At 37.4% G+C, this 25,791-nt stretch overlaps 1 protein-coding gene across 1 annotated transcript in view; it reads right to left on the bottom strand.

Annotated features, from left to right (window-relative positions):
• IFT81 (intraflagellar transport 81) overlaps nt 1–25,512 on the bottom strand; it is a 43,227-nt gene extending 17,715 nt beyond the window's left edge. The window contains exons 1-11 of the mRNA XM_075769853.1: nt 25,387–25,512; nt 24,965–25,129; nt 24,040–24,143; nt 23,221–23,401; nt 20,204–20,293; nt 19,057–19,122; nt 18,628–18,738; nt 17,294–17,378; nt 9,237–9,400; nt 6,510–6,605; nt 4,394–4,540 (exon numbers count right to left, since the gene is read on the bottom strand). Of these exons, the coding sequence (XP_075625968.1) occupies nt 4,394–4,540; nt 6,510–6,605; nt 9,237–9,400; nt 17,294–17,378; nt 18,628–18,738; nt 19,057–19,122; nt 20,204–20,293; nt 23,221–23,401; nt 24,040–24,143; nt 24,965–25,108 (1,188 nt within the window). The 5' untranslated portion in view covers nt 25,109–25,129; nt 25,387–25,512. The remainder of the gene's footprint in view (nt 1–4,393; nt 4,541–6,509; nt 6,606–9,236; nt 9,401–17,293; nt 17,379–18,627; nt 18,739–19,056; nt 19,123–20,203; nt 20,294–23,220; nt 23,402–24,039; nt 24,144–24,964; nt 25,130–25,386) is intronic.
• Nucleotides 25,513–25,791: the final 279 nt, after the last annotated feature.

Below are 25,791 nucleotides of genomic sequence, written 5' to 3'. Positions count from 1 at the left end.
ACCAATTAATGGGATACAGACTGTCCAAAGTATTAAAATTCAGTTAGGAAAAGTTCCTGATCATGACAGGTTTTCAGTATTTTTTCCTAAGAGGGTCTAAATTTAAGCTAGTACAGCCACTGTTGGATGCAGTTACTAACTCATACACAGAAGGACAAACTTCTAAAAGATACGGGGAGCATAACCTCAATCTATTAAAATGAAAGTCTCTTACAGCCTGCTCATTAGACAGATCAATCAGGAAAATTCTTCATTAGCATTAAGTAGGACCTCTCTTCTAGGAGTGCTTGCTTCTGGTCAGGAAAGAAGTATTAAAGTAGCCAGTACTAATAATTTGGATCAATCAGAATATCTTTAATGAAAAAACATTTTTCAGTTATGACTGAAAATGCACAGATCAATAAATGGATGATTTATTCATGCCAGTGGGTGCTGAAAGAGTATTCAGTTCAGTTCCGATTTGTCTGAATCACTGCATACATTTGGCTTAAACGATGTTAACTTCTTACAGCAAAAAGCTTCTGGCTTCTGTAAGAATCCTACAGATTTGCCGCTTTCGTTCTCACAACCCGACTACCAGCTACTCTCCTACTTTCAAAAGTGAGGAGTCCTTGACAGACAGGAATAGAACTGTCCCTACAGCCTTAGTGACAACTTCAGAGAAAGGCAGCAAATGGATAGGACAATATATCCTGGGTCCTGGCTTATACTATTTAATATTCAAATTGTGAGCTTCTTTACAGCTACTCGCTTAAAAAATTCATCTACCTAGTCTGGAGCCAGATAACTGTTTCTGGTGGATTCAGATGGAGCCGACAGTTTTAGAGGGAAAGTGACAAGATCTATGGTCCAAGACCGACTGTTTTCTCTGTCTGCAAATTGAAAGAGGTTTTATATTGGTTTACCAGGGGGCAGGTAGGCATGGATCAGCATTTGTATGCAACACATTAAACTCCTCATGTAAGTAAATGTGCAAACCTCGCATATCTGTTCATAAAACTGACAGGACTTTCTATGCCGCATTCTCAAAACCATATTCATTTCAACTACTGCAGCTAAGCACAGCTATGGTACTATTCTATTCTGATACCTTGGGAAAGTCTAGGTTCTTGGGGCCCTGTGCTGAACTCTGAAAAGCACAATGCATTCTGTAACGAGCTAAAAATATCACAGCTTTACCTAGGATCACTTGTAATTGAACCATCTAGCCTTCTAAGTGTCAACATTTGATTCCCTAATTTTCAGGATCTGACAGCTGCAGCTAGGAGCCTGCCAACTTTGCCCCATGCTCATTGTACTTTGTTTGAAGTACTTAAAAAGATTTCATAATCCCCGAAGCAGACAATTTATTCCTACTTTTTTTGTGTTTGATGTAAATGAATTGGTTATTCCCTGCTGTTTCTTCTCAGTTCTATCTAGCTGTACAACCTCTCAAAGCAAGTGGAATGCTGCAACATTCCTTTTCATGATTACAGAAGAAAGCAAAACACTAGCACCTAAAAACATAAGCCAGGATTGACCTTTTGGTGAATGAAGTGCTAAGAAGACTTCAACTGGAGATCCAAATACTGGTACGGGACCACAAGCTAGGAAGGCACTGATTCTTCAACTGCCAAGTCTTGTGAGTGCCATGATATAAGAGGATACAGCAAAGCAAGACAAAGAGAAGAGAAATACCAGGTATTGGAGCAAAATAATTTTTTCATTTAACTGTAGCATTTAGATAGGTTAAAAGCCCATTTTAAACTTGAATGTACATCCTCTTTCTGTCCCCACTGAACAGATGTATTGCAACAGTGACTCATCACTACATTAATCAAGATTTCCTTCGGTATTGGCTTAAAGCTAGAGTAACAGAGCAGTGAACCAGAAAATACAAATTTAAAAGTGTAACATATCAGAAACGAATGTATAGCAAAACATTCTCATCATTCGGTGAGTGATGAACCGAGACTTTTACTGATGTGAGATAACCTGTTTGCTTCATTTTTGCTTCATCACCTATTCCCAGCCAACTTACTTGTCTCATCTATCAGTCCCGTCTTCTCACAACCTAGACTGAAGCAGGACTATGCCTGTAATATGCATTTGCAATGTACTTTAAGGAGATACAAAACCTATAGCACCAAGGTTCTATGCAGCATTTTTGGCAGCAGACATTTACAAAAGAATTAAATATCACTATTTCCATTTTCCAGATGAGGAAACTGCGACCTTTGGAAAAGAACCTATCAAAATCATCAAGAATTGAAATCCTTTCCTAGTTTTTAGCCATAGGAAACCTTACTGCTTTATGCTGGTGCCCCTGAGTACCACTACAGTATACCTGATGAAGTAATAAACAAGAACAGGACATGTGTTGTATAATACTGGCTTCCTTGGGCCAATGTGCAGAAAGTGTTTTACAAAATAGGAAATGCTTCTTACAAAACCACAAACACTTCTTATTTTAAGCTGATGGTTTTGTCTGAAGTGCTCAGATATTTATTCTTCACTCCTCAAAATGAAGACTTGAAAAGATTTTAAAAGTCAAAAGCAGAACATATTTTAACAAAAGGAATGCAGGTTATATTCAAAATAGGTCTTGTCTTTTTTCTGTCTTGAGCTTCTTCCTTGTGTAAAACAATTAAGTTGAATTTTTCATTATTAAGCCTCTTACGAGGTTCTGTAACTGCGTTTCCCTCCTACTCTGCTGTCCCTAAATTTCTATGGATCAGAGGATGTTGTCCCCCCCAAGAATAGGCATAACATGAATTATTTCTTACCTTACAGTGCATTTACAGATAATGTAAAACATATGTTGCTGTCTTGGTAATGCATTCTTGTTGATTAATTAAACATTTTTTCCCCATCACATCTCATGAAACACAGATTGTCTGCTTTCTGGTTTTATTTTTACTTAAAAAGTTGTCAAAGACTTTAGCAACTTGCCCACTGGGGTTGAAAACCTTGTAGTGGAGAGAAATCTAAAGCAGTGGTGGTCTTACTGTTGCTACCTACGGAACACCTATGGAATGGGTATAGTACGTCATGGTAAGAGAAATCCACATCTCAGTCCTGAAAGCCTCTGTGCCATTGCTTCCACCTGTAGTTTCCACCTTGATTTACAGAAAGAAAGAAAGGCAAGAAGGCACAAGTGAAATATGTATGGATTCCATATTATACAGGCAGCCTTTATGCGTGAGTGGACACATATATTTTTCCATACTTGATTCACTCTTTAAAACTACTTTAAAAGAAAACCGATTTTTGTGGAGCAGGCACGTCCTATGGGATCAGGAAGGGAGTTCCTTCTACAAAGGGCGTTCCCTGTATTGAGTAGGATGTACAAAAAGCACAGAAACAGACAAAGAAAAAGAAAGCAAAGAGTGTTACTCTTGATAAATGATGGCAGTGCAAACGAAGACAATACATGAGGGAATGAAAAGACATATTAAGTCAGAGAATGATGCAGCTAAAATACTCTTTGCTTTAGCGATTCTGCCTGTAAGTACACTTAGCAAACTTCTTCCAAACTCAGAAAAATTATTGTCTTAAGAAAAGTCAATTCATTTTGCTGACAAACCACTACCCAGCTGTAGCAGCCTTAGTCTTTGCAAACTTTTGAAGATAAAAAACTGCTTTGGTAAGTGCAGCTTCAAGGAGAACATTGCCTGAGCTACACTGATTGTGCTAGTCAAAGTCTGGATTGCAGATGAAGTTCAGGAGGATCTGGGAAATTTTTTTGTAAGTAAAAACTTCTATGGGTAATAAATACAAGAGGACTAACTGCATTTCTAATAATTGCTGGTATTATGCTTTATGATCATATGTCATATAGAGAACGGATAGTAACACAGATTTTTACTATACATCAAATAATAAAATTAATCTACATGACTGATCACTTGAACTCCTTCATTAGTCTTGGTGACTTTTATAGTTAGTTATTTACTGTCGTACCATTGTGATGATAATGACATTATTTTGACTCAGAGTCTGGAATGTTAAGGCAGCCCAACATAAAGTCCTCATGTACCTTGCAATCTATTAGGTAAAATGTGAATAATTTAAATTAATAATTTGAAAATAGCTACAAATCAAGCACTGCTGCAGTATAAATATTGGAAAGCATTTGAAAGCACTGGACAGCATCATACTATCTGCACATTAAAAAAAAAGTCTTCAAATATGTTAATTTTGGAATTTGATGACAAAAAATGTGCATTAAAAAAACAAACGAGGCCAATCCGTTGCAATGCTGAGACCATGTAGCTTGACAGCATACTGGATGGATAAAATGCTGTAGAAGCAGTTATTGCACTGTAAAGTTCAAACGAAATTGTGAGTTAACAAAAATTGATCCATCTCTTACAAATTTCCTCTTCCTTATATTGACTGTTATATTGCATACCTCATCCCCTTTCAGAACTTCAGAGCCTTCTAACTCATGGGCCTGACTGGTCTTCTGCAGCATCTGCCTTTCCGCACTGGCCATCTCTTCCTTAGCAGCCTGAAGTTCCTCTGCCTTGGCTTCCTTTTTCCGGGAAATGATAGATGCCTGCATGATCATTAAAAATGCATATGGACAAGTAAAGTAAAAATTGCCTTGTTTAATCATTAGTAAAATGTAATCCATTCAATTTCAGGCATCACATCACTGAAACCACATTTTAACTGTCGGAAACTGATATTCATTAGGAAATGTGAGCACGTCTCTTTGCAAAGAAGGAAGCATCGATTATGCATTATATACAGTGGGCTAAACCACAACTGCATTGAAGTTGATTGCAGACTCCCAACTTTCTTCAGTACAGCCAAGATTTCAAGCACAGCCTTTTCTCCCAGATTCATGCTGATATATTTTACATTTTACATTTACATTTCTTCACCTCATTTTTTTATTTTCATTGAAGAAAAAGGTAGGCATTTTAGCTGCTCCATTTCTTCTACTTAGTCCCTTTCTGTGCATATGTAAGATACACCAACATGGCTTAACTGGAAAGTTATCCAAGATTTCACAAATGTCATAATACAGATTTTTATAACTCCAACCTACTCCAACCTACAGAAATATGTTATACTAACAGCAGAACCAAGCCACTAAATCTTGGCAAATAACTAGAAGACGATGAATAAAGCAATACAGTACAGAAATAGTGTAGATTACAGATTCTTTTTTTTTTGAGTCTAGAAGATAAAGTATTTAAAAAAATAATATTTTATACAAGGCAGAATATTTAAGAGTACCTAACACTTGACCAGAAGCTAACAGATTTGCGAACATAAGTATACACTAGTTCAGGGTGAAAAAAAAAATTTTGTCTTGACAAAGTATACTGTTTAAAAATATTTTAAAATAACACAACACATTGCTGTGAATTTGGAGGCATGGTTGGTTTCTTCACATGAAGGGAAAACTTAAGAAAAAATGAAGCAAAATACACACTGACTAGGTTAAAAGGACCAGCTTTATTTCTAAAAATGAATTCTACTAGGGTAGTATCATAGCTCTTTGCTTCATGAGTTACCTGCAGTGACAAATTGTGGTACAAATATATAAGATGATTTTGTGAAACAGAAGCCAGTCCCTAGGAGAACAACACAAAGACCACCACACGCTTTCAGCCCACAGCAGCAACCTGAACTGCTGGAGTGGTTCCTTCACTGACCATAATTCCATCACAAGCCAGTTGGGTCTTTGGTACCAGCGCATTACGTAGCAGACTTTTCTTCCGGGAAGAAGAGCATCTCTTACAAAACAAAATGGTGCGTTTCATATCGCATATGTGATTGAACTGCAGCATACATTTTATCACTAGTTTTTTCTTCCCACTGATACATTTTACTTAAGCCTTTTTATTTTTTAAACCGTGACCATAAGCATCATCATGAAAATCTTCAATAAATTTAGCAGCAGTACAGGTTGCCTGGGAAAGAAATCACTTGCATTTCTGTGTAAGCTCTGAAAATCTCAGAGTTCATAAATCCTTTTTATAACTCATGAATTTACTAAGACTAGACCAGACAGTCTATTTTACAGAAAGTCTATTCTATAGCCTCAGGATGAAAAAAATCAAAGAATACCTTCTTAATAGAGGTAATGGGAAAAATAGTGTATGGTCAAACACAAGCAAGAGATATTACTGAAAGCAAGCCTCGCATCCAGGTCTGACTGCAGCAGTCAGCCCCCATGCTGCCTTTTAAGAATCTGTCCACAGCTGGAGCTTTACCAAAATAGCTCCTCCAAAACAATCCTTCCAGAATTACCATGATGCAGCTGAAGGGCAACACCTAACAGCTTAAGGACAGCAATACAAACTCGCTAACGTGACTGAAAGCAATTGTTTGACTCAGCCCTGAACATACATATGTTCAACAGCTACTTATTTCCTTTTTGTCCTCCATTATTTTGCACTTCTACTGATTTATGCTAAATGAATGAAAGAAAAATAAATCAGTATGTAAAACGATCAGTGATAGAAATTGCTCTACTGCTTCTGCTTAAAAAATGTTTTGTTCTTTCTTACCTGTTGGCGATACATGGAAAATTTACTATCAATTGGCTCATATTTCATCATTCTTTTCTCAATAAGCTGATTAATTTGTGTGTTTACTTCATTTATCTGCAAGACAGAGTAGAAAACAAAGGAAATAAAGCTTTATTTCTTTGTCTTCTCCAAGAATTAAATGCTTTGCAAACCAGATTTACAATCCAGCTAGTTCCATTTTTAAAACACAGAAACAAACCCAAAAAACTCAATGAGTCATTAAGTATTGGCCAGGAAGAGGCTATGCTTTTAGATTTCCAGTTCTGCACCTTTATGATAAGGCAGAAGCATGACGTTGGCCCTGAAAATGCAGTAAACTGGTGTACATGGAGAGAAAATGCACGTGAATCGATAGACAGAAGACTGATGTTGTCACATACTATGTGAAAAATGTAATTTTACCAATATTAACTAAAATTCCATTTCACTCAACCATTTATCAGAAGTTTAAAGGGGAGCACATAAAGGCTAAGTGATAACCAAATTTCATCAATACTTGGAGAGCCACAGACCATCATATTCCAGCTCTATGGTACCTCCTTTCCACTGCCACAAAACGCACTCGTTTGTCCATATTGTTGATCTTCATTCTAGCTGAAGCTTTAGAGCCCACTGCATCTGGAAACTCATAAACAGCTACACCAGTGTACTGACTGCAGCTTTTCCAGTCCTGACTTAATGTTACACTGGGACTCTCATCAGCCATGGAAACCACAGCCCTAGCAACCTTCCTTTAATTCTCTGCTAACTAGATGAGTGCTGATAAGCAAGCAGTGTAAATATGTACTGAAATCCAATGAAGTCAAGACGTAACACAGGTACAGTGCTGGGCAGTACTTTAACATTTCTATGAGCAATATCCGTGTACTTTAAAAGCTAAGTATTTCAAATAAAGTCCTCAATAGGACTAAAAATACTCCAACACCTGAAAAAAAAATGTCCTGTAAATTCTATTCCTTAACAAAAGTTAGAACAGGCCTGAATTTGAAGACAGCATAAGAATTCCCTTCTGTGAATAAATTCCTGGTTTATATACTATAAAATGCACAATAGTAGCATGCTTAGTGCAATTCAGCTCCTTTTTAAGACATTGAGATAATAGAAGGCTGACTTTAAAAAGAAGCTGTCTATGGCCATGCTGTGATAACAGCCAAGTATATAACATGGTTTTATTATCTATTAAAAACATCATACTTCCAAAAATATAACAAATTAAAAGGTTACCTCATGGAAAAAGAGAAAAAGAAAACTTGAAGCTTTTTAAAATATTGACAAAACCACAACAATACTCTTTGAAAAGAAAGGTGCAAAACAGGGCTTGAAGTATGCCTGAAAGAAGTAACTGCAACCACAAATATTGTTTTGATTAAAAGACAGAAACTAGGAAAGCAGAGGCTGGATCACAGGCTAGTTTATTATTTCAGACCTAATCTACCATTTAATAATGCTGTCATCCTTAAACCTATAATGATCGGGATCCAAAATGGTATTGGGCTGTCACTGATTTTACTTTTACAAAAAGCAGTCCTAACCTTAAAACAGAACGTGTTCTTGATGACACTTGACTGCTGATTTTCATCTGATCCAAACCCGGTGGGTATTTCTTTATTACATTACTTTGGCATGTGCTATGTGTGAATGCACAGGCTACTAGGATGTTGATGTAGTTGCTGAACTTCTCTCTGCTTCATGACACAAGAATAATAGTGGATGGCAGCCCTCACGCCCATGGGTAAATCCTTCCCTGATCTATTACAAATACTCCATTTCTTCATAACCTATCTTTCACAGCAAAGCCTGAGTTGGAGATCCTGGGAATATTAAAAACCAACTGGTAAGAGAAGACAACTTTTAGACTGATGACCGTACCTAGCAGTATATAGGACTAGTCTTCCTACCCTAGCTAACATTGTTGTAAATGTTTATCATCATCAATATATATACTAATAATTAACATGCCTCTAAATTCTTCTAGAACATAATATTTCATCTTTCATTTAGGATTATGCAAATATGAAAACTTCATTAAGTGATATATATAAAAATGTACTTCTGTGGCAACAAAACTCTCTGCACATTTTGGATATATACCACAAATAAGGGGTTTTGCTCATTCTAACACCATTTAATTTTAACTTCTGAAAATGTCTGGAAAGGTAAATCAAGTATTTGATCCCCAAATTTCCTTTGGTCTTACCAACTAAAACAAACAATACAGACCTATTCCAAACACTAAGGAGTTCTCAGCCATTGCACATTGATTAAGACATAATATTGTGAAGATATATCACTCAAAGAATGTTGTTCACCACTCCATAAACACTCTCTATAAAGGTATAAACTCCCTTGATGTCACTGAGAGTTTAAAACAAGTGAAAAATGAAGAGAAAAAAATAAAATCAAACCTTTAGTGCTAAATTAACATCTCTGCTCATACCATAGCAAATTGCTAACACAATTTTCTAACTAGTATTTAAGGATAGGGCTGAGTGTGGGGTTTGGTTTGTGGGGTTTTTTAAAAACTTATCCGAGAGTTTGCATTTAGTGAGTAACACATCTTTTCTTTTACAACTGAAGGGATATTCCTTTGGGAATGAAACATTTTCTCAAGGTTATTAAGTAAGGATGAGAAAACTGCAGTGTACAAGAACCTTGTACACGACTATGCTACGGAACACAAATTAAGTGTAACCTTGGTCAACTTACCTTGATTTCAAGTACATTGAGATCAGAGTGACTCATAGCTGGCTCTGCAACCACCTTTTGTAAGAAATATGCTGAATTCTTCTTACTTTCAAGCTCTCTAGGTATTTTTTCATTAACCAGGTATGAATTGAAATTTATCTCCTCTTCTAGTTTCTTCATTAAACCTTAAAACCAAATTAAATCGGTGTCTATAACAGTAATGTAGCAGATAATTAAGTTTAAATTCACCAACACATGAAAGTATTTAGCAGCAGATTACAATAACAGCAGCATGCCATTTGAGTCTTCTTTTCAATGCTCAAAGAAACAGGTAGTTACTTGATTTAGATTTTTAATCTGGATGTTAAACAATAGAATATGTATTATTGTCTGTGTGTATCTCTAACATATAACTATTAACTCCTTGACAGATTCTTTTCATGAATAAACAAGTAAAACTCTTCTTACATGAAGCACTAGCTGAATCAGATGCAAAATTCAACTCGCAGCATTGATACAGAAAGCCATAAACCCTATGTGTGCCTTACATTAAGATATGGATTCTACGTTACTTTTTTGTGTTGTGAATTACATTCTTCCGAAATTTTAAAAGTGAAGAGCTAGACTTTGATTGCTTATGCACATGCAAGATGAGGGGCAGCAAAGCATGTTACAGCTATGCTGACTTGCTCAGAGCTTTTTTGAAGGTTGTGTCCCTTGGAACTTCCCTGGCTGGAGCAGTGGAGCAAGCATCCTAAAGTTGGTCCTGCTCCCAGATTGCTTAAGTCATTGTTTTGTGTGAATTACTTCATCTATAGACAGAAATTATCGCTGTGTGACTCCTTTATCTGTACAAAGATCATAATTTGGCCTAGCTCATGCATAGATTTGTTATTTTAAGGGAGAATTTCCAAGGATATAAAACTTTAATCTGGCATCTAAAAGGGCCTTCCAACGAGCAGAATGAAACGTAATGTAATGCGATGTAATGTATGCAATTTGCCTCTCTGTAAATAAAATACTATTTTTTCTTGGAAGAACAAGCCTTTAATTTCAGGACAGTATATAGATTGAGAATGCTGAAAATAATTATAAAATGAACAAGAAGGAATTGCTGAGTAATGTCAAAAATTCTGTTGAGAAAAGCAACCCCATTTATAAGTTTTGCTCTACACAAGCCTGATGCACACCGCATGTTACTGTGCTTATCATGACTCGAGTCTTGCTAGATAGAGTAATTTAGCCTCCTTAACAGATAATTTATAAACACTCACAGGTACATACAGATAAGAGCAATACAGAGCTAGAAAAATATGACAGAATATAATAAAGCATCTTTTAAAATTACATTACAGAGTCTTCTGCTGACAACAGGCAGTTTAGTGCAATTACTCCTCCAAGACACCTGTGCCAAGGACTACAGTAAGATTTGGAAGTTTTACGTCAGATGAGAGTGGGAATAAGCATTTCAGAATATTTTGCATGATCTAGATGACTAAAAGGTAAGTATCCTAGGTGCTTTTTAAAACTAGTTGCTAGGGTTGGGGATTTTTGGAGGGGAGGGGGATTCTCTCCATATTTGGGAGAAAATGGAATTGCCATAAAGGAAAATCACAATTTCTGTCTCTGCACAAGCAGAGAAAAGCTTGAGTAGAGAGATGCAATAGTACAGCCCATGTTGCTGAAATAGAGATGGGAAAGGATGCAGGTGAAAGCAGTTTTTGGTTCTTGGGCTAAAAACTGACTGACAAAAGGAGAAGGTCAGAACAAAGTGAAATACAAGCCTAGGAAAAGGGCCCCCTGGTATTCTGCCACGATATACCTCTAGAAACGCTGTACTGATAGATCCTCCTTGCCCTCTGCTCTCAGCTCAGACTGAAAGGAAAGCTCCTTGGTTTAGCTGCCAGAGAGGAAGTCAGTCATTCTCAGTTCTTGAGAAAGCCTCAAGAACTAAAAAAAAGAAAACAGACCCCAGGGAAAGCAGCGTTGCTAACAAAGTCAAGTCAACACAAACTAAAAATGAGCGGGAATTCCTCTTTTCCAGCAGTTTAGTTTGTTGAGTTCTGTGTTTATGAAAAGTAACACTACCACATGATCTTTTCCCCTTTGTGGAAAGATCATTTATCTTGTGCAAAACAAACAGCATCAACACTGGTTTCAGAATGGGTAAGTGGAGTTACTCTACATATGCAACAGCCATTAGGTACTTGGCACTACGGCTGTACCCTGAGAAACATGCTTGGACTTACTGAGAGAGATTTCCCACTTCTGTCTTCCAGGAGAACTCGATTCTAGTCTTCCTCAGCCCACGACAGAGCTGGGCAGGAGGGACCACATTTTAATGTCTCACTAGAAATCTACCACCTCTGCAAATGCAGCAAAGCTTCCCACGTACACTGTGAGCTTAATTATCACCTCAGAACTGACTAGGAACACAACTCCCAGTTTGATATTTATAACCAAGATCCTTGGTTTGAAAATCAAAGTGATATCGATTACATTATTCTGATATTAAATACTAATATTTTAATTTAACCAAACTATTTTCTTGGTTTTCTCTTAGTAGCAAAGAAAAAAAATCCAAATTTATATCCTATACTTTATTTTTTGTACTACTCCAGTTTTCTTATAAAAATGTAGATGCCTAAGTAATTTGTTGTAGATACGACACTAAACTCAGGAAATAACCACGCCTAAACAATTGCTTTCATAAGAGTGGGGACCTATTGACTTCCCAGGGTATAACCTTGATCACTATCTAGATTTATTTCTCAGATAATGTCAGAGCTACTACCAACTTCTTTTAAACACTGGCTGGTTCTGCATCACGCTTACTCCTGACGATGCAACAAGCAATGAAGCAAGTTAAAACTTGACATCTTGATGGGGAAAGACATGATGATGTCAACATCCCTCGTGACTAATGTAGTTTCTTTCCTAAATACTTTGGATATATTTTTCCTCCTATATGATTCAACATATCAAGAAGTAACTAAGAGCTAGGTTTGCTGCTTAACAGAACCTTAAAAGACAAAACATAGAGCAGCTTTTTTTTTTTTTTCAGTGAAAAACATTCTTTTTAAAATTCCCAGGCTAGAGGAAAGAAAAGCAAGCACACTTTAAATCTTTCCATTACACATATAAATTCTGTTTTTAATGTTTTAACATTGACTTATGGTTAGAAAATCTACATACGTAAGCTGCACAGAAAGTCTGGCTCTGTGCCCTAAGGTTATTTTAGCAAGGTTCTGCCAACCACGTATTTACATGTGGAGAGCTATTAAGAGCAACTCCTCATGTTTTCCATTCAAATGTTTTTATTATTATTATTATTACAAAGAGAGGGATGGGACAAAGAGTTTCTTAGTGCTTGCTCAGTCATGTAGAAAAGAGGGAAGTTTCTCCGCACGATTCTGCTAATGGATCTAAAACTTCATTCACCTTGTGCTCAAATTTCTACTTCTTTTTCCTCTACAAGCTACCAATTGTGCATCCTATAACAAAAACATTTGCAACAATAACTGATTTTTTTAAAAAAGGGAGGAAAAAAAAGAAAAAAGACAAAAGAGGAGCACTTATTTTATAGACTATATGCTAATGCTTTGTTTAATATCACATAGGAAGGCCACGACAAAGGCAGGTCTAGAACAGACTTCCACGTGGCATTCACTCACATCAAAGCCTTCACTTCCCTGTCTGCCATCATCCTCAACAAGAAAGTTCTGAACTGATTCCCTCCACAGCTTTCAATGATATCACTTCCAGTTTCCTTCTATTAAACAGAGGCCTGGGACATGCAAACACTGACAGATTATGATCAAATCATCTCTTCGATATCTCCTTGAAAAACTAAAAAACTTCCTGAATTTGCTATTCCACGTTTATAATTATTATTGACGCTCCTTGAAATCTCTCTAATCTTTCAATATTTTTCTTGAATTCTGGTCAACAGACAACAGTATTGCAGTGATGGACATATCAGAGCTAAAAGGAGAGGTAATATAACTCGCCTATTCAATTTTCTTCCGTAAATAAATGCATGGATAGCCCCAAATCTTTGACACTGGGAGCTCCAGTGCTACCATTTTTACACCATGACTCACAAGTCCTTTTCAGACTCACTTCTTAGGAAAGAGTCCCACATGCTATAACTATATTGCATATACATTATTCTTAGAGGAATACTGTGGTATTTGGCTATTCCTTAAAATATATACTGTTGGCAGGGGCTTGCCTTCCTAAGTGATTATGGTCACTTTGAATCATCAGTCATTTCCCCAATTTTTATCTCATCTGAGAATTTCACCAGTGATGACTTGCTATTTTCTTTCAGGTATCTGATGTAAATACAAAACAACAAAAAAGAGCAAACACTGATTTCTGCATGTCCCAATTAGAAAGACACCCACTCAGTGATGATTCCCTGAATAATTTCCTTTCTAAAACTTTCAGTAAACTCCTTTTAATACTTTTCATATAGGTCATATTGAATTTTTCCTGCCTTGTCTGCTCTTCTAAATGGGATGCAAATTAAGAGTCAATGGTCTTAAAAAGAGTCAACCATAGCAATACTATTAATCTTACCAACCAGACTTGTATTCTCAAAGATATCAAGTTAGCTTAAAAGTGTTTTATCCCTGACCTTGCATCTATTGACGGTGACTTTATAATAAATAAAATCATTTAAAGATAGAAATAAAGTTCCACCTAAGCCATTCTCTTTTACCAAATACATCTATAACTTTAATTGTAATGTGGTCTACAGTGTTGGTGGAGATAATTTAAACTTGGAATTTTAGGGAAAGATAGTTCTGTGGAAAAGAAAAATGTTAATATTTTTATTAAACTGGAATATTTAAATAGTAGCACCCTAAATTTCTATTTGTTATCAAGTGTTCAGAATGACATAAAATAGACATCTGCACAAAGCAATTCCTCTTTGACCGGTATCTTTGATGTTCCCAGTGTTCTAAATCTATTACTATATATTAACTTAATGAAGTATATAAATGACCCATTTCACTGTTTATCAACAACAATCATCTTAACACATTCTTTTAATCAATATTTTCAAGCTAGTCATCCACTTCTTCATATTTCTGCCAATAAAGTGAACAATAATGTTCTGTAAAACGGACAGAGATCAAGAATTTCAGTAATTCAGTTTGCCTCTTGGCATTAATAATTTGTGTTTGTGCCAGCAGAGATATTCAAAGCAAAAAGATGGCAATCTTGCTGAGAAAGCACAAGCTAGGCTATTCAAACTAGTGGTCAGGGTTAATATAAATACTACTCATATCTGGAACAACAGCAACAACAAATCCCAGAAACAGCAAATTCATGTTACTTAGCGCTACCAGCAGCAACTGCCTCTCTGCAGTTAAAGAACACACTGAGTAGTACTGAAGTTAATAGACAGAGAAGGAGTATGCTGTGGAAAGCAGTATCATCAATTTTAGTCTACAAAACATCTCATAACAATCAATTGGTTTTCATGATACAAGGTCTTCTAAATATTACATTTCTAGGAGTTAAAACCCTACTAACCATAAGTTGTATTTTCCTGGCACAGCTAAAGCAGACCGATGCTAATTGCATGTTAATGATACTTATGAATATGTGTTAGTTGCATTCCTTAAAGAGTTCCTTTGCATTTCTTTAAAGTACTTAATCCTAAACTAATTATAAGATGAAGCAATCAAAGCAGCATGCATCCATAAGACAAACAAAAAAGCTTCTACTCATTAACCACAACTTTTATCATTTTATCTAGCTTTGGAAGTAAAAATACCTGAAGTATTAAAAATGGAATAAAATTATTTTAAAGGAAAGTATCCAACTTCCAGTGAAAATCCACACCTACCAATCAGCCGTTGAATTGTCAGCATACAAGCTATACTGATACGAGTAGGCAGGCGAGGTACTAAACTGCAGCCAAAGGGAATTTTAAAAATAAAATAAATTGCGCTAACTGTAGACCAACAAAGCTTTTAAAATAAATGGAATCCTGTTCAGTGCACTGTGGTCACCTAATTTCAATTACTTAAAAAACACGGTTGGCATTCTGTAATTGCTACTACGGGCAGTGTCTTTGTAACTACTACGGGGGAAAGCAATTACAAAGCTAAGTCCTGAAGACTTTGTTTGGGCAAAATTTCAACACAAGTTTCCTTAAGTAATGACTCCAAGTTTTTCTTCGGAACATCTAAACACTTTTTTTCTTTCCCCCTGCAAGCAGGACACAAGATAAGGAAATTAAATATGTTAACTTTATCTTTATTTTCATCTCAATGATTAAATGACACATTTACTGGCTTTTTATTATGTTACCTTGCTTCTGTGAACTGAACCCATCAAGTTTCCATTGGCCTTAAAAAAAACTCCAGGAACTGAAATAGAAATGTTGACACAGCTTTGCTGTATAAACTCTCTGATAGCTACTGCAAAAATGGAACAGTTATAAAATCCGTTGCAGGTCCCTTTGAGTAAAGAAGATGGTTCAGATACTCTTTTAGTTCCATTTGTGGTTCAGTGGCTGATGAGCATCGTAAAAAAATTAAAGTAAAATTATGAAGTAATAACAACGCCAACATGCTGGTGACTGAAGAAAATTCTCTGACTCAAAACAGCTGCCAAAGCAGTTGTGTGATGCAACTGGAATGTTAGATGTACTTGAAAGAGTAGGACAATGACTTACTTTACTAAGTTTAAATTGATAGTCAGATTCTATAATTTTGGAAGTAATTTATACATATAACAAATATCATTCTATGTCTTTTTTTACCACAGCAACTTACGATGCAACTGGAAGATCCCTGTGAAAAGGGCCATTCTGAGTCTTATACCTTCACACTACTTTACATACAGTAATGTATTTCCCTATAAATCAACCCTAATGACCGTATCAACAGCACACAAACCCTCTATCAATCCTGTGACACGTTATTAGTAACCAAGTGCAAGAGACAAACTGAAAGGGGTTAAGTGATTTGCCAAAGATGGAATACATCTGAAACACTGAACCCTAAACTGACTCCCAGTTTTGTTGTCAAACTGCCAGGCTAATCCTTGTTACATTTCCTTCAAAGTCATTAAATCATCAGAAACTGAGACGTTGTAAAATTGTAGCCGTTGGAGGCAGTTAGTTTTGCATTTATCTAGTAACTGCAATTCCTTCCTACCTGCTATTTTTATAAATGATCATAGACCATTAACTTACTCCACAAGTAGTATAATTTATTTTGCTGAGGGTATTTGCAGACTGAGATATCACTGAAAACAAGGAGAAGCAATCTTGCTATTATTGTAATCCAGCAACATATAACTCAGTCTGCTACAGTCATATCATGAGAACAAAGTATTTTCATACATAAACAAATATATATAAACATATAGGCTTTACTATATAGATATATCTAATATATACTTATAAACATAATCACATGTAAGTGTGTGTATATATACATCTAATAGATGATCTATAAAAAAAGCTTAATTAGGAAGTAGCATTATTTTTGGTACCATACAAAACTACAACACAAAATTGCACTACAATAAGAAACAGGCCTTAAAGCTTTCCAAACAAATATTTTATAGAAGGTAACTAGAAAAACAAGTCTACACTGAATAAAACATAGTATTCAATGTATTTGTACATTCATTGAGAAAATTTTTAAGAAGCAGTATTTCACGAATGCCCAATTACAAACACAAGAGACATAAACCTTACTAAATCAGAAGTTTGCCTTTTCTAAAAGGTTTCTGCTTTTTCCAACCCTTTGTAGTTCCAACTGTTTTTTTCTTGCAGAGCATTACGGTTAGTGTTCAGTATTTAACTGTTTTAAGATTTTTTTTAAAAGTGGACCTCAAAAATATGACTGATAGCATCTTCCCTTGTGATTGTCTCCCTGGCTTAGGATCTCCAGCACATGCCTTTAGAACACAAGTTCTTTCTTTCATTAGATTCTCTTAAGTTCTATCTGCTTTTTGGCACTACCATATTACTGACAGACATCCAGTTTTGATTTCAGTTCTAACAGAGAAGTGTAAAAACCCAGCCTTTATAGATTACGACTTACTTTCAGGTTTTGAATCCACTACTGCATGATGCATCTCTTTCAGCTGGAGCTGTGCTCTTTGCAGTCTCTGCTCTGCATGGAACAACTTTTGAGAGAGAATTGGACACCCATAAGCTCATTCCTTTGAAATGAATATTCAAACAACTAAAACAAAAGAGTATAAAAAAGAATCCCAAATAGGAAAAAAAATAGCAGCTATAAGCATCTGGCGATTATCTGTTTCACAAGGGAATGTGCCAAAACAGATTTTCAACAATTGGCCTCAGTTTACTTGATATTCTCTGGTGTTAATTAAGGAATGTATTCTTGTACTCCCAAGTGGCATTTTCTCTATGGCAGAAATGCATTAAATAATTTTCAACCAAAAATATGAGTGGTTTGAACAACAACAAGAAGACAGCAAGAATCAGGATTGCAGCAGATAACTATCCTTATATTGCAGTTCTTCAATGCAGCCGAGTTGCCTCAGCAATCCACTGTCCAACTTGAGAGCACATTGGAAAGCTTGCTGCCAAACAACACCCAGTTGATTAGCATTTTTGTGATTTAGAAAGATGTGTACTAAGAACTGGAATTAGCCGGAAATCACATTCATTTTACTTGTGATTTCACTCAGGTTCAAGCAAAGACCCGACAGCTTGAAAGCCTACTGATTTACATTGATTCCACATCCAGATATAGACTGCAATACCAGAAATCTGGGTTTTTTCCCCTTTTAATACAGCATTCAAGTTCACGTTACAGAATTTGGTGAGATGATATAACAATATGGCACTGGATTTTATTGATGTATCTTGTTTTGACAACATAGCTCAGGAATAAAACCCACCTTTATATACAGATGTCAACTGCTTCCAGTGCCTCCTAGGACATCATCTTTGTCAAACTCAGGGACCAAAATCCCAGGGTTGCTCCTGAATACATATTCCCCCCACCCAGTGAAAAGCTGAGGTACTTACTGTGTTACTCAGCTCCTGAAATCTTAGTGCAGATGCACAGAGATACAAATCAAACTAAGGAAACATTTGCTTATTATCATAAATATAAAGAATTCTCTTTGGGTGCTATAACAGTAAGTCATGGAACATTTCCTGAGACTGCTAAACGATGATGTCAGTGGCAGCTGAGGCAGCCAAGTACCTTGAATGAGGTGTTCAAAGCTTGCAGGGTCAAGCTTCTTCCTTTAAAATGTACATAGATATTCCTACTTTAAATGTGATTTAGTTTTCTGATGATGGGGGAAACTCTTTTCCAGACGTACCTTTTTAAATGCATGATCCGCAAACAAATGTCAACAACTATTTATTTTAACAGGTATGCTTTTATGTCAGTACCTGATTTTTTTGCTCCTGTTTCTGTTGAGCCAAAGAGTCTTCTCTCTCTCTTTCTAAGCGAAGCTGTCTTGCTATTTCGAGCATTCGTTGATGATTTTGTACTGTCTCCACCTACAGCAAGTGGATAAATAGTGCATGTTACTGTCAGATAGTTGAGAAATACATTAAAGAGATCATATGTCTCACAAGCCCACTTAGTATTTCCTTTCCATACATGTTACTACTCAGAAATGACAGCAAAGTACTGGACTCAAGATTCTTAAAAGCTCTGGACTAACGCCTAGGGAGATTCCCTGTGGGTCAATTAGTTATTCGATTCCTTCCTAGACATACAGTATGTTTATCTTAATCCTTGTTTGCATTCCAAAATCAGAGTTGCAAGCCAAGGATTATGACACTGAAATGTAACAGTGTTACTTCTCTTATTACCCTCTTCTTAAGACGCTCTACTCTTTTGATGAGTTGATCTTTCTCCTCTTCCATTGCACCGATGTCCTAAAAAGCAGAAAAAATACATAAAGAAATGTTAATTGATTTACAATACCATATGGATTGGACTAAATTCTGTTCAAATTAACACGAAAATCAGAATTCTTCTCTGAATACACTGAAGCAGTTATAATTTTATTGATCTATGATCAGAACATCCAGGATTCCAATCCCTCTCTTCTCTCTTACTTCCCCCACAGTTCCCACTCTCTTTATGCTAATATTCCTTCATCTGCATCCTTGAAAATTAATGTGAACATTTAAAATAAAAGCAGGTGGATTTCTCCAAAATAAAAACAAACAAACAGAAACAACCAAGCAAAAATCAGCAGGAATTCAACATCTGATACAGTCTAACATATGTTCTTAATGTTACCATCATTATCCACTTCCTGGCAGACAATTTTGCATGAAGTTGCATACAAGTGATGTTTGCTGCCACTTTTTGTATTAGAATTGTGTTAAAAGAAACACTTTCTAGTGCTAAAACATGTATCTGATAATTAATCCCCTTTAATCCTATCTTACAACAGCAGGACTCTGCAGATTGATAGTTATGAAAGAAAGGGAAATAAATTCTCCAAATTCAGACCTTATCTCAACATTTGCTTAACTTGTCTGTGTGTCTAAATGGAAAGTTGTACACACACTTAAATATTTTGCTGAAACAGGGCAAATATCTTTACTTAACACCTTAGCCACACAAGATCATAATTTTTATTGACTTAAGGTCTTAATTCATTCAACACCCTCTGAAGTTATTACCCTGTATCAGTAAAGCAAAAGGCTTTGTATTAGTTTGCATTCACAGGAAAGGGAGTTCTAATATTTGAAAATCATGCTGAACAGAGTCTTGGCAGCCTTGTTTCCCAATCTGCTTCAGAAAGCTCAGTTCTAAGCACAAGTGATGACTTTCTCATCTGTTTGCCAACAGAGAACAGTTTCAAAAAGGCAGCTGCAGTGCCTACCAGCTCTTGACCTCTACAACTTAGACACTGCAATGAGTCTACAAACACGACAGAAATAGAACCGACATTCAAAAAAAACCCTAAACAAAAGTTGTGCAATTTTGTCAGATTTTTTTTACCCTTCTTATTTCTGCAGTAGATAAACCAGATGTTTTGAGCTGCTCACACTCCTTATGCAGGTTTTTAAATGCTTCCATCAGTTCTTCATACTATAAAATGAAATAAAAACCATGCAGAATGAACTCTGCTTCCAAGGATTTTCAGATCACCATGTTGCTTTACAACTGAGACAGTACATATAGAAATAGAAATACGGTGAGAACAAGAATTAAAGGCATTTTTTCATCACAAAAGCTTGTCAACTTATAAAGAAAAATAAAAAAATTACAGTGAATTCTCTTCATTTGAAAGTACACTCAGAAATGTCACAATTTCTTCAGTATTTTCACCTCTTCCCTTGTAATACACAGCGTATTTGCAAAACAGGAAGATAAGATGTTATCTGAAAGGGACAATGCCATATTAACGAACTATTCTTACTATAAATCTGTGTACACCACATACATAAATTTATCAGCCCCAGAAAGAAGAGCCTGATCTAACAACATGCTTGATCGAAGCAACGGGGCTTGAATTTATAGAGCACTGAGCTTCAATCCAGCAAAGCGGTCCAAGAGCACACCTGACTTAACATGTGAGAAATAGTTTTTGACACATTGCATAATCGTGCCCTCTGTATATTACAGAGATTGATATATGTAGTTCGGTAGTTAGAAAGTAGACAGTGTGCTACTTCCACACCAGTACATTGCCCACCAGTAATCTTAAACTGAGAGGCAGTGTGAAAGTCTGTGTGGGTAGAGAAATAACAGGGGACGAAAGAGTTTAGAAATATGGGTAGGAAATAAATTTAGATTCAACTTGGAGAAATGCAAGCCGAGATAGAAGGAAAGATAATCTCCACAGAAACAGCTATTCAATAAGATGGAAAAATCTAAAAAGAGAATATTGAGTCATTTTTTACTTCCTGGAAAGAGCAATTGATATAAATGTTGAACACAAAATGGCAATGGCAAAGGCCAGTTCAAACAAAGGCATCATATCCCTGAGCAATGAAGCAGCAACTCCATTCTGTAAAACCCTGGGGAACCAGCATCTAGAATCCTCTGTTCATTTCTGGTTATTTCAATATCAGGCACACACTGACAAGCTGGAATGAATTCAAAATAATAGCAAAAAAATGACTACTGAGAAGAAGATAAAATAATAGAGAAAAAGCTTGATTAAATGGCAAATAAAGGTATGATAAGGTATGCACACGCTGGATAATGCAGAATGAGTTAAAAAAAAAAGGTAGGAATAAAAACGCAACTGCCCTGCACTATATCACTTGTGCATTATAGAAGTCAAGTACTTTAACAAATAATGAAATAGCAGGTAGTCTCTGAGCAACAGTATTCACAATTGCTGATGTCCAACAGCTTTCCTTTGTGTAGATTCTCCACCTCTTTCAAAAGGGGAGTTTAATAAGTCTTTTCCTTATTGGGACACAAAATTTCAAGACTAATGGTAAGATTCGAACAAGGGCATAGCACAGTTTGCCAGATCATAACGAAGGGAAGGTTTCTCACTTTCACCAAATAAAAGCTGCAGCTACCCCACATGTACCTGAAATAAGTGACACGCTCAAACGACTGAAGAACATCCCAGTTCCTACAGTGGAAAGAAAGATTCCTGGCACCTGAGGGCAACTCACTGAAGACTGGACAACTAGATTTATGCCTGAAGCTGCTTACTTTTTAAATTATATACTGCAGCCAATCTGATGTCCAAACCACAACACAGTTAGGAAGGTGGCAAGTATTTTGAGTATCTCATTTAAATAATTTACAAAAGTACATTTGAGCTTGATTCTATTCACCCATAAAACTTGAACATGTTCTAAGATTTCCAAACTCTCATCTTTGAAATGTTTCTCTTAAAACACACTATTGCAAGCTTGCCTATCTAAATACTTCAGGCTAAATTCTTAAATTCATTAGTATCTACATATTTGCATGGTAATGTTAAATTACATTAAGGCACTATATTACCCCAGCTTCTGTTTTGAATTAATCAGCAGCGCATTAGTTTAATAAGATGGTTATATTACTGCAATCCCAAAAAGGAACACATCTTACGTAATGGAAGTAATGGAATTGGATATTTATACATATTAAGACTGTGACGTACTGAAAAAACATACAATCTGCATTCCTTTCTCTCTTTGCTACTTCTGCTTAGTTATTCCAAGTTATAATCCAATATTGTTAGTGGTAACAAAAAAAACGAAAGTCTTAGTCAAGCTTCAGTCAGACTATACAGCTTTGCTAGTGCAGTTAATAAATCGAGTTACCTGTTACAAACATTCAAAACCACTGTGATTTCGCAAGTCACTATACATAACAAAAGCCACAGAAAACTGGATAAAAAATTAAGTAAATATGTACCTCAGATAATACAGATCTAAAAACATAACTTTGGTTCACTTTAAGCTTTACATTTCAAACCCACCCACCCTGACTATCTAAAATCAACATTTAATGCTCACAAAAGAAGCGGGAACATAATGAGTAGGAATGTCAGCCTGGGAAAAGAATTTTTTTTACTTATTCACAAAAAAATAAATGGTTGAAGCAGAAGGATCAGGCTAATACAAATACTAGGTGCTAAAAACTATACAATCAATTGACAATTAGGAGACATTGGCTTTCAGTCATAACATTTTCTGGACTCGTTTGAAGTGGTAATTTATAAAGTTAAAAGTATCCATGTTGTAGTTCATAGAAAAAAAGTGTTTAAAAATTAAGAAATAAAAATCTGTCTTGGCCAACATGGCTCTGAACATTATTTAGTACCCAGTACTTAATGGGCTTAAAACCTTTTAATTGAATGTTACTCATTAATATATATTTTCAAGGCTATTGGAAGAAAGGTGGTCAAGACATGTATTTCTTATTACAAATCTTTGCTCACCCTTGATTCCAACATAACTCACTTGAACACGTATCTCAACAGTAACTCCCCGATTCATTTATCCCTCCTAATATTGGCACTTTAATTAACACAAAATGTTGGCATTCATGAAAAATGGTACCTGTTTGTTGATGTCAGCCACAGTATCATCCTGTAGGAACTCCGCTGGCACTTCCAATTTTACTAAGAAACGTGCCAGGTAAGCTCTTTTCTTGAGTTCATTGGTCCTCTGAAGAAGCCAATGTAAGACAGGATGAACTACAGGTTTGCTTCCAGTAACTAACCCTTGGCGAAATGCACTCCTATATGAAAACAACAAAAAGAAAATACCAATAAATCTCAAACTGGCATGGAACAAATAATTTGCAGTATTTTGACATTCCCTCTCTACTTGCTTAATGATTTTCTTAATGCTGTTAAAAGAGAAAACACTCATGATGCCAGTTTGCTATTTATGATCCCGATTCTGCCAACTTGAGGCAGATGAAAACCCCATAACACATCAAGAGGCTAAAGCCACCAACAACGACTCTTCCTTTTCTGCTATATTCTTCGGGAGTAAAGGCAATGTGGGAAGAGCGTGGGTTTTCAGGGTTATAACCTGGCGCAGGAGGGTGCAATCCAGCCTCGGGCGGCTGGTCTGAGAGGGATGGGGAAGGGACTGACCCTGCCAGTCATGCGGCACCCTCTCCTGGCTGACTCCGCAATAGCAGCTGCTTGCGGCAGGGCCCGAGGGGCAAGCCTCCACCTGCAGGAGCCTTCTGCCGGCATCCCCTCTACCGTACGCTACAGGGACAAGGGAGGAGCTGTCTTCAAGGCATTACACATACCCACTGGGATAGTCGAGTTCAAAAATACACACTACGACTGAATTAAAGGTCGTTACCCTATCAGCTGTTAAAGATGTTTTGCTGTGATTTGGACATAAAAAGATACTTACAAGTCTGATATACTTCCTGGAGGTTTGTATTTAAGGATACCAAGAAGACTCAGCATTCTTTTAGCTGTTTGTTCCGGAAGCTCCTCTCTAATGTCAACAGCATGCTAAATAGTAAAAAAAAGAAAAAAAAAATTAAATATTTAATTACCCACTGTTTGTCCAAGTCATGTCAATTAACTAGCAACACTGAAAGAATTTACTTTATCCATTTATCACAATACATCAATGAAGATCTCACTTCATGCTCCATACAGAACATCCTTTTTATCACCAAACTTCAATCCACTTCCAATGGATTTTTCTCCAACATGTGTATTCAGGTAAATTTATCCTAGGTGTACATTCTCCCTGCTCGTGGGACCTCATCTATGCAGACAAACTGATTACTTCCACCAAGGAAGTCAGATATCCAGGCACACCAAGGCACACGTACCTGTGCCCCAGATATACCAACGATCCCTTCTGATCTTACACACAGTTTTGGTACCTTAAATGAGAGGGATTCAGTATCTACTGCAACAGTGAAGTCATGAGATTCAGTTCTTGATCAGTTCCTGCCTTGTCTATGTATGCAAGACATAGCCTGACTTTTGACTTAAGAACACAGCAGTTGACAGTATCAACCAAGTTAAGATCTGTATCCCAAGGAAAAATACACAGCCATCAGTCTCTAGGGGAGAGGGATCCAGTATCCCTGGCCCAAGCAACGTTTGCTGGTTTGCCAAAAACACATAGATGTATAGACAAAAAGGATTCTTGCCAGGCACATTTATTTCCAGGAAGATTCATACAAGCTATTTTGGTAAACCAAACATGCCACAAGATTAAACAGAGCCAGACCTAAATAAAGGCAAATTTCTGTGTCAAGCCCATTTAAGATGTTTGCAATTATGCAGGTCTGAGCACCTCTGATCGCCTTCCTTACCTTTGGGTCAATCTCCCCCAGAACATCACTGAGCAGCTGCAACAGCTGCATTGATTCTAAAGAGTCAAACGTGATTAAATTGTAGTTCTTCCTGAAGGGCTCCTGATTGAGCTTCTCAACAATGAACTGGATTTGATCACCCATAATCGTGTCCTGGAAAAACCTCTGCAGAAAAGACAGAAAAGATATCAGGAGGCCTCGGCGGGCAGAGGGAGCTGGGGGGCTGCCGGGAGGGTGGGTGAAGGCAACACCTCAGCGAGGCCCACGGCAGCCCGGAGGCGGTGAGCTGGCACTGGGCTCGGCGGACCTCAGCCCTGCCCAGCCGCCCCCTCAACCCCGGGGGGGGGGGGGGCGCCCCGTGGCCTACAGAGGAAGGTTCGGCCCCTCGCAGAGACTGCGGGGGGAGGCGCCCGGACCCCTACCGCCAGCCGGGCCCGCCGGGGGCCGGCCCCGCTCCAACGGCAGCGCCCTGAGGCGACTGCTCGGCCTCGGCCTCGGCCTTCGCCCCCCGCGCAGGCCGCCCCGGCCCTCCCGCACGCGCGCGCGCCTCCCTGGTTACCCTGGTTACCCTGGTAACGGTTGTCAGGCCAGGGCGATGGCGTCACTTCCGACGCTACCGCGCGCTTCTACCAACGCGCCGAAGCGGCTAGAAACGGGTCCGAGAGAGGGGGCGTCCGCGCATGCGCAGAGAGGCGGCGGGGGCGGGGCGGGGGTCGTCTGTGGAGGGGAGCGGCTGCCCTGGGGCGGTGGGTTTGGTTCGGTTCGGCTCTCTTTTCCCGGTGGAGGGTGAATCGCTGCCCTCGCAGCTAGCTGCGGCCTGAGGGGAG

Source organism: Balearica regulorum, chromosome 17 (assembly GCF_011004875.1).
Source record: "Balearica regulorum gibbericeps isolate bBalReg1 chromosome 17, bBalReg1.pri, whole genome shotgun sequence".
Classification (NCBI taxonomy): Eukaryota; Metazoa; Chordata; class Aves; order Gruiformes; family Gruidae; genus Balearica; species Balearica regulorum.
The sequence above is the reverse complement of the archived record's forward strand: the minus strand, read 5'-3'. Positions and strand labels throughout refer to the sequence as shown.